Raw genomic sequence first — 15,510 nt, 5'->3', positions numbered from 1 at the left:
AGTTGACATGGAATGACCCAATAGAGGTACATTCATGCTCTTGGTATCAGCTCAATCATTGGTTCTCAGCATCATGAACCTGTCTGAAAGAGATGTGTACTGTTGACTTGAGAAATGCTTACTTGAGATCACAGTAAATGAACTGAGCTGCTCTGAGATGCTCAACGTTGTATCATGAGTCGCACATCTATAAATGAACGCAGTGTGGCACACATTTCACTGTGAAACCCACAGTGCTTTTATTTTTTTAAATTCCAGCCTTTGTGATTTGATCATTGCATCAATGCATGTTGCAATATCGATTTTATTTAATTATATCATGCATCCCTAGGGGCAACATTATGCTCAGGGTTTGCAACTTGGATAGAGCCAAAATATAGGAGTGTTTCTGACTGCCAGAGTAATTTTACTCTTATTCCTAGACTTAAGAATAGGAGTGATTCACAAAGTTTCCTAAGAGTTAAGACTAGCTCTCAGCTCCTAAATTATTTAAGAGAGCTGAAGAGGTCTCCTAACCTAGTTAGGAGTAACAAGATGGCAGCAAAGAGAAGGAGACAAACACTTTCCAGCAAAGATATGACACATTGGAGTTATATGATAATATGGAGTTGATAAAACGATATAAACTTTGTCAAGATCAAAAAGTCTTCTTTTTTTTTTGTAACTGACAAAGAAAGAAATTGAATAAACTCTTCCACTCAACAATGTAAGGGTATTACATTTAATATTAATATGTAATTTAAAGCAATAGTTTAATTTAGCTCAAAGGGAATCATTTGTGATTTTATAGGGATTTGAACAGAATCAGTGTTACGGCGATTCACTGAACGAGCCGTATAACAAACTCTGCACTGGATATTAAAATCCAAATATAGTGAAAACACTATTAAACAGCACAGTAACAAAATCGGCAGATTAAGACTAACTTGTGAGCAGAAAACACAAGATACTTGTCTTTTCAATATAAATCAGATTTTATTTATATAAACCTAAAACATAAACTAATCTAACACATGAACACAAGCATTCACACATTCACACGTTGCAGGAAGAGAGAAAGTGAGGAAAGAATGAGTTTAAGAGAATGGAAATGTGATATCCCAGGTTTACAGCAATATGTTCAATTGCATAGACCTGAACAACCTTCAATCACTTATTTAACCCTCGCTTTGTGTTTCTCAATGAGGCCAAGATTTATATTAAAATCACCAATTCAGAACTTGGAGGCGTTACTTGCATGCTTTGCCTGTTACGGGGTTTCCTTTGTGTCGTCGTTGCAGACGGGGGTTTCCCGAAGTGCCTGATTGGCTGGAAGTTCAGAAGTCTTTGAAGTGACCTCTTGGGCGTTGGCTGAGGATGCGGAGTTGTTCTGGTTGAAGTTTGAAGCGAGTGCAGTCGGAGCTGGACTTCGTAGCAAACTTACATTAGAACACGAAACTCCACGGAAAGAAAAGAAACTAAAGTAAAAGAATAAAAATAAAAGGATGTAACGAGACTAAGTTGTTTTCCTTCTCATTATGGCACGTGGACCAGAAGAGAAGAGGAGAGAGAGAGAGAGAGCACAGCCAGAGAGTGACTAGAGGGCGGCAAGAGAAGGGAGAAGGGTACTAAGAGAGGGACGAGCGCACTAAGAGAGAGAATTTTTACGATGTCCTGAGTTTTTAAACTCGGCTTCCAGACCGTCCCCTCTGGACGTCTTGACCAATTAGATACTGTCCTTGCTTGGGGTGTTTTATGACGTCCTGTTTCCTTAAGGCCTCTCTGCATTCCAGCTCCTCAGGTTTCAATGTTCTGATGCATCTTAAAATTGTCTAATTCAGTCTCTGATATCCTACAACAAGTCAGGTCAACAACTCTTCCACTCAACAGGTATTCTAGGAGGACATTTAAATGTTCGAAGTATGTTATCAAAACATGAACAACTTGAAAAATTGCTTATGGACTCAAATTTAGACTTCTTGTGTTTGTCTGAAACGTGGCTTACTAAAACGTTAGTAAGTAGTTTATACCCAGGCACTTTAGCAATGCCTGGGTATAAATATTTCAGACAAGATAGGAAAAATGGCAGAGGAGGGGGGCTTCTTATCTATGTTAAAGATCACTTTATAAGTAAACAAGTTCATCTTCAATGCTCAAATGATTTTGAATGTATTGCTGTTTTAATTACTTTATCTTCTCAAATGTCTTTTACCATTGTTGCAGTTTATAGGCCCCCTTCATCTGATATTTCATTTTATGATCATTTTAGAAAACTTTTTAACGAAATTGAGATAAGTAAAGAGTGTATTGTTTTGGGGGATTTCAATCTTAACTGGTCTGATAAAATGACCAAAAAGAAACTGAAGGAAATAACTAAATTACATGATTTTACACAATTGGTTGAGGGCCCTACACGAATTACAGCTACTTCTCGAACTTTACTAGATCTCATCTTTACTAATAAACCAGATAGAATTACAAAAACTTTTAATCTTTTTACTGGAATATCAGATCACAATTTAATACTTGTTTCCAGGAAGCTGAATAAGAATAGATTTGTATATCATAATAGTAACCAGAATTATTCATATAGAATACCAAAAAAGGATATGAGTGATTTTGGAGAAGAGCTTGGACAAATTGATTGGCAATCACTTTTATCTTCTGAAAACCTGGATACTGCACATAGAATATTTATTGAGGAGCTAAAAAATGTAAGGAATAAATATACAACAATAGTCAGAAATAAGTCTAGAAAGAATAATTTACCATGGATTAATGAACAGGTATGGATGCTTATGAAAAAGCGTGATATTGCCTTAAAAAAAGCTATAAAATCTGGTTTGCAACAAGATCGACTTCTTTTTAATAGTTTAACCTGTTAGCCTGCACCAGAGCGACCTCGCACTGAACGCTCTTTGTTTGCATGTGTCATTGTTTTCTAATAGAATAAATGAAACGGGACAAAGTTAATCTTGTCAAACTCTATATCATTCTGAGGGTCTAAGCCTCAAGCATCGACGACAGATCGCTGTTTTTCGATGGAAAGCTTATAAGGAATGAGTGGCACAAATTTGCTACATTTGTGTAAGCAGTACACATCCAAACACGCAGAGTAAAAAAGCCGTACGTACCTTTATCATTGTAATAACGAGCCACAAACGCGTCCACTGCTGAAATCCCAGTTTAGTTAGAGAGGTAAGGGTCCACAGAAAAACATCCCAGCGAGCACTTTTAGTCCAGCGAAACAATAACGTTGTAATAAGGATGAATATTCCTTTGTTTACGTTTCATTTCTTCAGAGAGTTATTGTTCGCGTCCGTTATGGAATAAATTACGCTCAAAAACAGCGTCTTGGTGGTAAAAAAACAAAACGATTTTGTAGAATACGGTCTTACAAACATAATGAGACCGTCTACGGAAAAAAAAGTCTCAGAAAAGCGGAATATAGATTATTTGAATTTGGCGCTCCCTCCTGCCGGCAGTGACGCTTCTGTGACGCACGCTGTCATCTGAGCGGGGCATAACTTAGCGATCTGCTTTATCCATAAAAAACTGTTTTTTTTTTTCTTCTACATTTTTTATATGTGTGTGTGTGTATTGTGTGGGGAATGTGGCCGTGTCTGCATGATTATAATCTGTATGGACGCACATCAGCGTGTTTATTAGCGACTCTATGACGGCTATCATTGTGATTCATTGATCAGCTATTATTGATTATATGGCCCATCTGTTTGATTATAATCTGAATGGAAGCACATCAGCGTGTGTTTACTGACTCTATGACCATGTCTGGCAATATCACTTCACGTCTGGCAGTGATATTTATCATTGTAATAACGAATAACGAAGAATACTTCAGTATACATACTATATACAAAGCATTTTTTTCTATTTTTTTTCCTTTTTTATTACTCAAATAATTATTTTTGTATTTTTTAGTGCTCAAATAAATCTGTCTATTATTTTATAATTGAAAAACTATGCAGGAACATGTATAATGACTAAAATAGCTTGTATAATTCTGCAATCCATTTGGTGGTTATTTTTCCTCAAACAGGGGGGTGGGGGGACTATAAATAGTTTCAGAAAAAATATTGCAGGAATCTCATTTTTCATGGTATCTTCTTCAAATTTGAAATATGAACTGATGAGACACATGGCTTTCGATCCATTACTTTTCTGGATTGCTCCAGGACTTATTTCATGTATTTGTATATGAAATAAAAAAACATTCAGTGTGGAAAAATATTTTTCAAGGCACGTCAGTGTCTATAACTTTTTATCTTTTTGAGCATTATCAACTCTGGATGATAGATAGTAAAGCCCAGAGTCTCTTCTTTCCAAAGATACCTAATTTGTTTGTGTAAGCACACTTTGTCACAAACTGTTACCATTTTAATTCAGGTAGGTTATTTTCACCTGCGAGGCCCTAAATGGGGTTGAAGGTTAAAGTGTTAAGAAATAAGGTAGTTAAGACATTACGGCAGGCTAAGGCACAATTTTTTGTTAATATTTTAAATGAGGCTAAAGGCAATAGTAAAAGGGTATGGCAAACTATTAATAAATTGATAAAGAAAGACATTAAATCATGTAATAAATGTTTAGAATTGGATTTTAAAGGAAGTATAATTGATAAATCTGACAAAGTTGCTGATGCATTTAATAATTACTTTGTTGACTCAGTTCAAACTTTGAGTGATAAATTTGGAATAAGACATAAAGAAATTAAATTAGTGAATTTAGAAAAATCTGCATTTCATTTGACAACAGTTACAGAGAGTATAATTCAGAATATTATAAAAGATTAAAAAACTTCTAATGCCAAAGATATAGATGGTTTAGACTGTAATTTAAAAAAAATAATAGTGATATCTTTTTAGCACCAATTACTCATTTCATGAATTTATCAATTACACAAACTACATTCCCAAGTTGTTGGAAAACGGGGTTAGTTACCCCAGTTTTTAAGACAGGTGATCCAACTAATGTGGTAAATTATAGGCCGATTTCAATTCTATCAGTAGTCTCTAAAATAGTAGAAAAGTAGTAACTGATCAAATTGTGAATTTCTTAGATATACATAATTTATTGTGTCCTATGCAATTTGGGTTTCGTAAACAGCATTCGACAGAAACTACTGTATGTTATTTTATTGAGCAAATTTGGTCAAAATTAGATAAGGGTGGGGTTGTTGGTGCTGTGTTCCTTGATTTACAAAAGGCATTCGATACACTAAATCACAATATTTTATTATCTAAATTGTCACATTTTAATTTTTCAGAAGATACAATAAAATGGATTGAGTCTTATCTTACGTCAAGGAAACAGTGTACCCGGATTAATACATGCATATCTTCTTTACAAGATTGTCCCACAGGGGTTCCTCAGGGGTCAACCCTAGGGCCATTACTCTTTAGTTTGTATCTGAATGATCTTCCAGATGTTTGTCCTGATGTGCATATTCAAATGTACGCAGATGACACTGTGATTTATGTACACGACAAAACAAAAGAAAAGGTGGCACAAAAATTATCTATTGCAATGACAAAAATTTTAGATTGGTTTACTCAGTGCTGCCTAACATTAAATGATCGTAAAAGTGCATGTATGTATTTTAAAATAAAAAAGGAGGTCCAACCAGCTATATTAGTTAATGGTGAAAAATTACAAATTGTACCAAATTTTAAGTATCTTGGAGTTATTTTAGATTCTCATTTAACATTTGAAAAGCATGTTCGAAAAATAGTTTGTGCAGTGTCACCTCAACTTAGAAATTTTAAATTTATACGGAGTCAACTTTCAATAGAAGCCTCAAGAGTTTTTTTAATTCTTTGATCTTTTCTAATTTCTCTTATTGTATTACTTCATGGTCGCAAGCAGGAAAGTCTGCTCTTAATAATAATAATAATAATTCATTACATTTATATAGCGCTTTTCTGCTTTTTCTAACTCTCAAAGCGCTCTACATTGTGAGGGGTGGTGTCTCCTCGTCCACCACCAGTGGACCAGCTCTTAGACCTTTATATATTTTGTATAAACGTGCTCTAAAAGTATTTGATAGGAAACCTTGCAGGTATCATCATTGTTTGATTATTGATAAGTATAATTGTTTTACTTTTGAAAATTTTATTGCGTTTTATAATTGTTGTCTAATGTACAAAATTGTTAACAATCTTGCACCCTCACCCTTAAAGGAATTTGTTTTTTCTTGTACTGAAAATATAAGACAAACTAGAGCTGATTGTGCAGTGAATTTTAGAGCTACTGATTTAGCTTTCTCTGTAAGGGCTGTTAATAACTGGAATAATTTACCAATTACTATAAGACAGTGTTCTACTTTAGCACAATTTAAGTTACATTTGAAATCATGGTTAAAAACGAGTCTGTGTTTTTAATGAAATTGAGTTGTAAAATTTTTAGAATTGTTTGTAGGATGATGCTTTGCATTATTTATAGGGGATATTTTGTAGAAATTTGGTTTGTGGTTTCTATGTGAGAAATCATATTTTTATGTTAAATTTTGGAGGGATTTTACTGTAAATGGTATTATACTGATGTTTTTTTTGTCACAATTTGTTTTGTATTCTCCTGCCCAGGGACAGCAGATGAAATTTAGCTCTAGCTAATTCTGGGGCAGTTTTCGGACTGTCTATTGTCCCTGTCAAATAAAGAATTAAAAAAAATAAAAATAAAAAAGGTCAATGCTCTAATTGCAGAAATGAAAGTAGTAATTACATTTTAAAAAATTTTTGGAGGAAAATTTGAAAAATGCAGCAATGCACCAGTGATGACACTGTAAGCAGGGTCTTGCATATTATGGAACTAACCCCAACAAACACAACAGTGGCCAAAAGTAATGTGTGGATTTTTTTTTTTTTTTTTTTATGACCTCACATTTCACTTAAACCATTAAAATACAAAGGACAAAAAAACACTGACCAGTGCCAAATGCTTTCAATTGAAAGTAGCTAAAACTGGTCACTTAATGTTGCTAGGTGACCTCATAAAGGTGAGTTCACTGATCTATATTTATTTAGATCAGTGAACTCTCCTTTATGACATCATGGGAGAGTCTTGGAAAGTAGATAAAGTTTGTCCAAGAAATTGATTTTGAAAAAAAAAAAGTCTCTAAAGGGATGAGGAAATCACTAAATCTAGTGACAAAATCACTAAAATTGGTAACATTGGCACACTGACTACAATATAAGTTATTAACATTTCATTGGTCCTCTTTGTTTTTGCATTTGTTCATAATTTCTGTGTATGACAGCATGGCCAAAAATTATGGCCACACAGTTTGGCATGTTTCATTGCATTATTATCACAAATAAAACAACTGACTCTAAGCAAGTATGCAATATGCTTACAAAATCTTGCACATTTTATTTTGGGTGAAGATGTCAAATTTCCTAGGCAGGACATAACTTTTTTTTTTTTTTTTTTTACTATATGGCAGCTTATTGACTTTCCAACTGACCGCCAAACCATATTGCAAAAACAAGGATTGTGATTGTGAGGATTGTGGGCTTTCCTGGAGTTGTTGGAGCCATTGATGGAACTCATGTTCACATCATTGCTCCAATTGTAAACGACGAGACATATCAATAGAAAATTAAGCATCATTAATCATTTGTGATAATTTTGCACAATGCAAAGCATTTAAAAATATACATTTAAATATTAAAATATTTCAGTGTCTTAATTAAATAATTTTTTATTGTAGTTACATTAAATGATTGGTGTTGTGCTGCTGTGACTTTACATGAGCAGGCTCACTATTGGCTGATTCAGAGGTTGAGGTTGGCCATTTTGTGTTGACATCATTGTAGTCCATAGTTCACAACACTTAAGTGTCACCTCAGTCATCACTTAAGAATCAGTCTTAGCCTTTGCTGAAAGTTGCTTTTAGCTTCTTTATAAAAGTCTCCTACTCTTAGAAAAGTTCTACTTTGTACTAAGAATTTTTTGACACTTAAGTCAAAGCTACAATGATGTCAACACAAAATGGCTGACCTCGACCTCTGAATCAGCCAATAGTGAGCCTGCTCATTTAAAGTCACAGCAGCACAACACCAATCATTTAATGTAACTACAATAAAATAATTTGATTAAGACAGAAATATTTTAATATTTAAATGTATTAAATAAAAAAAACAACACTTTTTGATCTTGAAGTTTGTATCGTTTTATCAATTCCATATAATCATATAACTCCCAATATGTCATATCTTCGCTGGAAAGTGTTTGCCTCCTCTTTGCTTCCATCTTGTTACTCCTAACTAGGTTAGGAAAGCTCTTTTATTATGCAAAAACAATGTGCAATAACCTTATATTGATTTGCTACCACCTCCATCCTAGTACATCCCTGCATCTCCTTCTATTCTATTTCATTCTATCATCTATAGCACAACTGTACATAAAATCATTTATGTTTAAAATTTTTCTTTCAATTTTTGGTTTATATTTACATATGTGTATTTTTTATTTTTATTGTCTGTATGTCGTTGTTGTCTCTGTGAACTGGAAGCTTATGACACTAAAACAAATTCCTTGTATGTGCAAGCATACTTGGCAATAAAAGCTCTTTCTGATTCAAGACTTAGTCTTAACACTTAGGAACCTTTATGAATCACTCTTTTTCTTAAGTCTAGGAATAAGAGTAAACTTTACGTCATTCTTAGACTTTTGACACACTTAGGACAAAAATTTTACTCTGAGCGGCTTTATACATATGGCCCCAGATGTGGTTTTCCACCAGTGCTCTCCATTCAGTTTGGAAGGATGAAGCTAAAATTCCACAGTCCACAAATATGCAAAGCTCACACAGACATTTTCAAAGGTGTGAATGCTTCCTGAACCCACTGTAACTGTAAAAGACAACTCTCCTTTTGTCAGTATCACACAAAGTTTCTCCTAGTGCAAAATATCAAACATGTTTTTTTCAACATTTTTTCCTGTTATGCCCATCTTACTAAAGAGACTGATTTATTTTTATAGCTGTTCTTACAGAAAACCTCAACGTCTGCGACTGAACATTAGAAATACGACAGTAGATGTCTCTGAAACGTTTAAAGACATCTATGCATTCTGCACATTCTTTCTTTGGGCATCGATTGACAACATGACATCTTCAATAGTTAATAAAAGCATTACACCATATGAAGACAGTAAGTACTTGAATATCCATGTGGTGTTTGTGACGTGAAGATAGTTTTACAGTTAATACATTTACTCATATTTTCTTTGTCAGTTTGCATGTGCATGTCTGTCAAGATCTACTGTAGTTTTTTTTGTCTTATAAAATGTATTTCATTGTGTGTGTTTTATGTATGTTTTTTTTTTTTTTAAGCAATTATAGGTCCGCCCATTATATTTCTGTCTGGCTGTGGACACTGTCTGAATATCAACATCTCTCTACCCAGTGAATCAAAGAAAGTAGATCAACTGCATCCGTTTTATAATTCTGTGGCCTTCAATATAAGTTGGAAGAAAGCTGGACAGAATGAGGTAAGTATCCCTGTGAAAGGAGTCTTTTGTATCTGCTCAAACAGAATAAGATAAGTGACTTTGCTAATTTCAGGTTTTTTTCACTGAAACTCATGAAAACTCTCCTCTTGTTTAATGCTGTGAGGTGTAGTGAATGGGTGAATCTCATGAAAACATGTCCAAGTCAAGTTTCCACAAAATGGAAAAGTTTTAGGCCTATTTTAGGACCATTATTTTCTATATGTGACCCTGGACCACAAAACCAGTCATATTTGTTTATTTAAATTATTATTATTTATCAATATTTGGCTAAGATACAACTTTGTGAAAATCTGGAATTTGAGGGTGCAAAAAAATCTAAATATTGAGAAAATCGCCTTTAAGGTTGTCCAAATAAAGTTCTTAGCATATTACTAATAAATAATAAAAAATAAACGTTCTACATGTACTGCGTTATGCTAACTGAGACTTGTTATAGCGCTTGCATATCATTGCTCGTTTGTTGATTTTGATTGCTTCCATTGTCCTCATTTGTAAGTCGCTTTGGATAAAAGCGTCTGCTGAATAACTAAATGTGAATGTAATGTAAATGTAATCGAAAATTAAGTTTGTATATATTTACAGTAGGAAATTTACAAAATATCTTCATGGAATATGATCTTTACTTAATATTGTAATGATTTTTGGCCTAAAAGGAAAATCGATCATTTTGACCCATACAATGTATTGTTGACTATTGCTACAAATATACCCGTGCCACTTATGACTGGTTTTGTGATCCAGGGTCACATATATGCATATCACTGTCTCATAGGTCCTCAGTTCAGTGTAGCGTTACAGTAACTGGAGCACTGAAAGTGTTGGCAAAAGCCAGCATCATTGAATCATATATGTCATTATATTGGCTCATTTTGAGTCGCAGTGACTGTCAGACAAGTGAGTTTTGATTGAGTACATTTACATTTATTCATTTAGCTGACGCTTTTATCCAAAGCGACTTATAATTGCTATATATGTCAGAGGTCGCACGCCTCTGGAGCAACTAGGGGTTAAGTGTCTTGCTCAGGGACACATTGGTGTCTCACAGTGGATTCGAACCCGGGTCTCTCACACCAAAGGCATGTGTCTTATCCACTGCGCATTCACCACCCCAGAGTAACCTGTAAACGTTCCCCGCACTGTTAGAAACAGGAGATTCTGTCCCCCGCACTTTAACCCACCGACAATATTTCCACCACGTTCTCAGATTTGTTACTTAGATCTGAGTGAACTAACATTCAACCAATCACAAGGCGAACCATCTCTTGGGCGCGTCTGCCATGAGCTTCAAATCTCCCGTTGCTCTCGTGGTTTCATTCATTCAATTCTTTTCTCTTTGGCAGTCTGGGGTAAAATGCACCCCAGAAAAAAGCAGAGGATGATTATGTTTTTGAAACACACACACTGTAAGTATGTGTTATGTCGCAATGACACAATTCACGCGATCAAATTTCCATGTTATGGTTTAACCTACTGTAACGCCACATCTAACGTTACACTGGATGCGAGCAGTGCGATCATATGATGTGACAAAAGACAATAGGACCTCACGTCGCACCAGTGTTAATTTTGACAGCCATTTTTGATTTTGTCTTAGTCTTCATCTTCAGACGAAAATGCATTCTAGTCACATTTTTGTCATTTTTGTCTTTCATAGTTTTAGTCTAGTTTTAGCCGACGAAAAGTAATTGCATTTTTGTCAACTTTTAGTCAAACTGCAATTACCAACATTACTTTTGGTAGCCATTTTATATGCAGTCTTTAGTCAAAAATAGTCATAATTTTTCTCTCTTTAGACCAATACAATTCTGAGAAATTTGAATCAAGGTAACAGGCTGTTTAGAAATTGTACTCTTAGCAGTAGCACTTGTGCAATTTTACATATCGCTTTTACTTAGTTAGTTAGCCTATATGCTGTGATGTCTGCTAATTTATAAGGTAGGATCATATATTAAGGATAGATAAAAGTGTTATTATAGTTAAAGAATCAAGTAAAAAAAACAATTCTGTTGTGGAAAACAGCATTTATTTGAAACTTCAAATAAAAGTGCAACGAACGAACACATGTCCAAATGGAATGCAATGGCTGATGAACATATTCCTGAGTCTGACATATCACTCTGCCAGTGCATTCAAGAGGACAGTACTTTAAACTATTGTTCTGTTCAAGTACAGTATTTTTAAACATAATGTGATAAAACCATTAAGGCTGTACATATTTTGAAGCAAAATAACATTTGAATCTACTTTATATTTTGACACTCTTGAGAACGCCACTGGTATAGTTGATTGTGGTTTTGCACCCTGTTTCTGTTTTTGTATGGTCTTCTCTTGGACCTGGTTGAAGAGAAAGAAGATTGGATTTGCAATTACTCACTAAAAACATATCATAAAAGCTACAAAAGAACTGAAATTAAACATATGCTGATATTAATTATAGATTTCTATTATCTTGGAGTTGAACCGTATCTTCTGAAATGGCCATTACTTTCACACAGTCACCTATGATAACAAATCACTGTAAGATAACACTAAGTTAGCTAACTTGTATTAGCTAACATTAGTTCAAATGTATCTAATGTTAAGTCAATTTGCATGTATGTGTATAGCTCTTTTCATAATACATATGGTTTCAGCTTTACGGAAGATGCATGACATGTGTATTATTTAAGACATGCATATTCTGTAAAGCAGATTTAAAAAGCATTGAGAAAAGCGCTATACAAATACATGTAAATTGAATTGTACTAACATTAGCTAACTTAGTTAACAGAAAGCTAAAATCTTGTATTTTGCAAGAAAAATATTGCTTCTTGGCTAAGCCAACATTGCAACCGAATTTACCCATGTTGACACATTCAGTAACACTGAACTAGCGTTAAGAAAAGTTTTTACATAAGATTGTACACAGTTTACTTACCGTGACGGAGGATGCATAAACAGCAGGGTGATGTGCTTTCAGATGCCTTTTTAAGTTTGTTGTATTCTTTCCGCATAATTTATAGCCACAGGGCTTTTCTCCGTGTTCTGTGACTGTGACATTGCACAATGTCTTCCCTTCAGATGAATTGTAAATGAAATGCTTCCATATGTCGATTCTTCTTTTCCTTCCTAATGCTGAAGCCATTGTTGCAGCGAGCTCGCAAGTTCGAGTTTTGGTAACCTAGACTACCCGTACCCGTGATGTCAGCTGCGGCTGCCTGCCTGAGATATGCAGACAGAGTGCAGACGCCCTCAAGGAGAAGGGATGCACATGAAAGACAGCCTATGAAGATATGAAGACATCATGTATTTTGAATGTCCGATATTTCTAAATTAACATCTAGTCCTGTCTCGTCTTGTTAACAATTAAACGGCATACATTTCGTCATAGTTTTAATCACCAGATATTAGTTTAGCTTGTCAACGTCTCGTCGTAGTCACAGAAAAAAATTTCGTTAACGAACATTTTTCATCGCCGTCTTCGTTAACGAAATTAACATTGCGTCGCACCGCTTTTGTCGCGTTGTGCTACCACTCGTCCGGAGTAGAATTATCCTTTCCACAAGTCCAACTGTTAAGAATTAAGATAAAAGGGTAACACTTTATAATAAGTGCATGCTATGAATCATTAGGTAAGCATTAGTAAATAGTCAGTTCATCCTTTATAAAGCATTGTCCCAATATTAATAGTCATTAGTAAGTTTATAAATAAAGCTATAAATGCCTTGCTCTTGATTTATAAGCATATCTTATACAAAGGAGATTTAAAGGCTCAGTTATCTTCCTAACAGAAAAAATGAACAAACACAACACAGAGGAAAACAGAACTCAGAAATATTTATTTCAAGATGCAAAAAAAAAAATTAAACTGTACACTTTTTTTCTGTACAATGTTTTTTTTTTTCTATGAAATTAGGTTTTTTTTCTTCTTTTTTATCAAGTGTACAGTTGTACAGTTCATTTTTTTGTATCTTGAAAAAATATTTCTGTGTTCTGTATGTTGTTTTTGTTTAACTTTTACGTTTGAAGATAACAAAAGTACCAATGTTTAAAGCAAAGCTTAATATGCAACATCATGCATCATCCTTCCACATGAAGAACTATAATGCTATAGCATTACTGAGGCGCTAAATAAATTAAGACTTTATAAGTAACCAGCAATGTTTAATAGGGAGCCAGTTCATTGTTGACAGAACCAGCTAATACAGTCATATTTCCTGGTTTTAGTAAGAACTCTAGCTGCTGCAGTTCATTTTATTAAGCTTGCAGGGCAACCACCCAGTAAAACATTACAATATTCTAGCCTTGAGGTCTTAAATGCATGAATTAACATTTCTGGATTTGACATAGAGAGCATATGTTGTAATTTTCACATGCAAAAACAGAGTTTTGCAAATGGCTAGAAATGTGGCTTTAACAAATTGCCAGGGACCCAGGGACTTGACTGACAACAGAGACTTAACAGAACATTCATCATGAGTTAAACCGTACAGTATTTTTTATTTATTTTCATTCATTCTGAATTTATTAGTATGAAGTTACTAGTCATCTGATTTCTAAGTGGCTGTCAACTATGCATTGAGTATCATCTGCGAAAACTACCATGTTTTTTTTAATCCCAAGAGTAGCAGGGAGAAAAGCAATGGTCGTAGCATTGAGCCTTGCGGTACTCCATGTTGAACATGTGATCGATATATAACACCTTTTCAGCAAAGGAATTTCATTTTAACAGTAAAGTACAATCCAGGAGGATTATTGAATGAAGGATTTCTGAGATATCGGATAATGTCTTACTGTATTATCAATACAAGGAAGACAAGTGTAAGCATTATTGAAATATTGTAATATTAGCTGAAAATCTCAGGGGTCCTTCAAGGGGATCAGCTGACAACAAAGACATTTTCCGATTTGTGCAATTTCTCTCATTAGTAGATTAAATTAGTGAATAAAAATATTTTATTTGTGTTATCCTTGTGTTGATGCATTAAGTATATCCACCTTATTTTTCCCGTAAAAATGGGCATGGCTATTTGTAAATTTTATGGGTCTTGGTTCTGGTCTCATTCGCTTCCAGCTATTTTTAGCTGTACAAAACAGCTTGTTTTGCCGCTTGATATTGCAAATTGGTTTGTGAAAGTTGAAGGGTCATGAAACCCCAGAACACATATTTTGAGATGTGAACAGATACTGTATGTACAGACTGCAAAAGTTGTATGGTCAGCTTTGCTCCCCACACCTCCAGCATTTATTTATTTACAAATTAATTTAGTGTTTTTCAGTTTTCATGAGATTTAACCATCTATTATTTTATTTAGGCTGGTTGAGATCTCTTTGTAAAGAACAAATATTAATCTGGATTGTAAGATATTACTAAATAATTAAACCATTTAATAATTGAATATTATTTAATACTCTATTTAATTTAATTGCTGTTGATTACTGAATGCTTACATATTCCTTGATTGCTATATTTGTAACATCACATCAGCTGAATTTCTAAAGTCTTTTACTGTTGTCTTGTTAATCATATAGGCCAACCAGATCTCTACATCAAGTAAACAGTATGTCCTGCAGAATCTTCAGCCTGGTAATCAGTACTGTGTTAAAGTACTTCCCCAAATCAATTCCAACCACAACACTCAACCATCTGCTTGGCAGTGTGAATACACTAGTAAAGAGGAGCCAAGAGGAAGTAAGAAAAATACCTTTAACAATAGCTATATTCTACATAACTATATTCTCCATATTTTTTTAATTGCCTCTGGAATTAATTCAGTAAAACTATTTAACATGCAGTCATTTAAACATTTGCCATGTATGTACTGCCAGCCCTTTGTGTGTGTGTCAGGTTTTTTATTTATTCATTTTTTTCAGACTTTAAAATTCTTTTCATACAAAATCAACCCCTCAACCATCATGAAAGTCAAAAATATCATATCCAAATTTAAATGGCTGTAGCTCCTAAAACCTCTTGTCTACATGTATAATTCTGGTCCCTTTGAAAGCAAACACTTGAACTTT

At 34.2% G+C, this 15,510-nt stretch overlaps 1 protein-coding gene across 1 annotated transcript in view; it reads left to right on the top strand.

Annotated features, from left to right (window-relative positions):
* Positions 1–15,510, top strand: part of LOC306876454 (uncharacterized protein) — a 77,547-nt gene that overhangs the window by 29,446 nt on the left and 32,591 nt on the right. Inside the window, exons 5-7 of the mRNA XM_079427624.1 lie at positions 8,980–9,149; positions 9,332–9,489; positions 15,022–15,181. Coding sequence (XP_079283750.1) covers positions 8,980–9,149; positions 9,332–9,489; positions 15,022–15,181 — 488 coding nt within the window. The remainder of the gene's footprint in view (positions 1–8,979; positions 9,150–9,331; positions 9,490–15,021; positions 15,182–15,510) is intronic.

The sequence above is a fragment of the Barbus barbus genome (assembly GCF_936440315.1).
Source record: "Barbus barbus genome assembly, chromosome: 10".
Classification (NCBI taxonomy): Eukaryota; Metazoa; Chordata; class Actinopteri; order Cypriniformes; family Cyprinidae; genus Barbus; species Barbus barbus.
The sequence above is the reverse complement of the archived record's forward strand: the minus strand, read 5'-3'. Positions and strand labels throughout refer to the sequence as shown.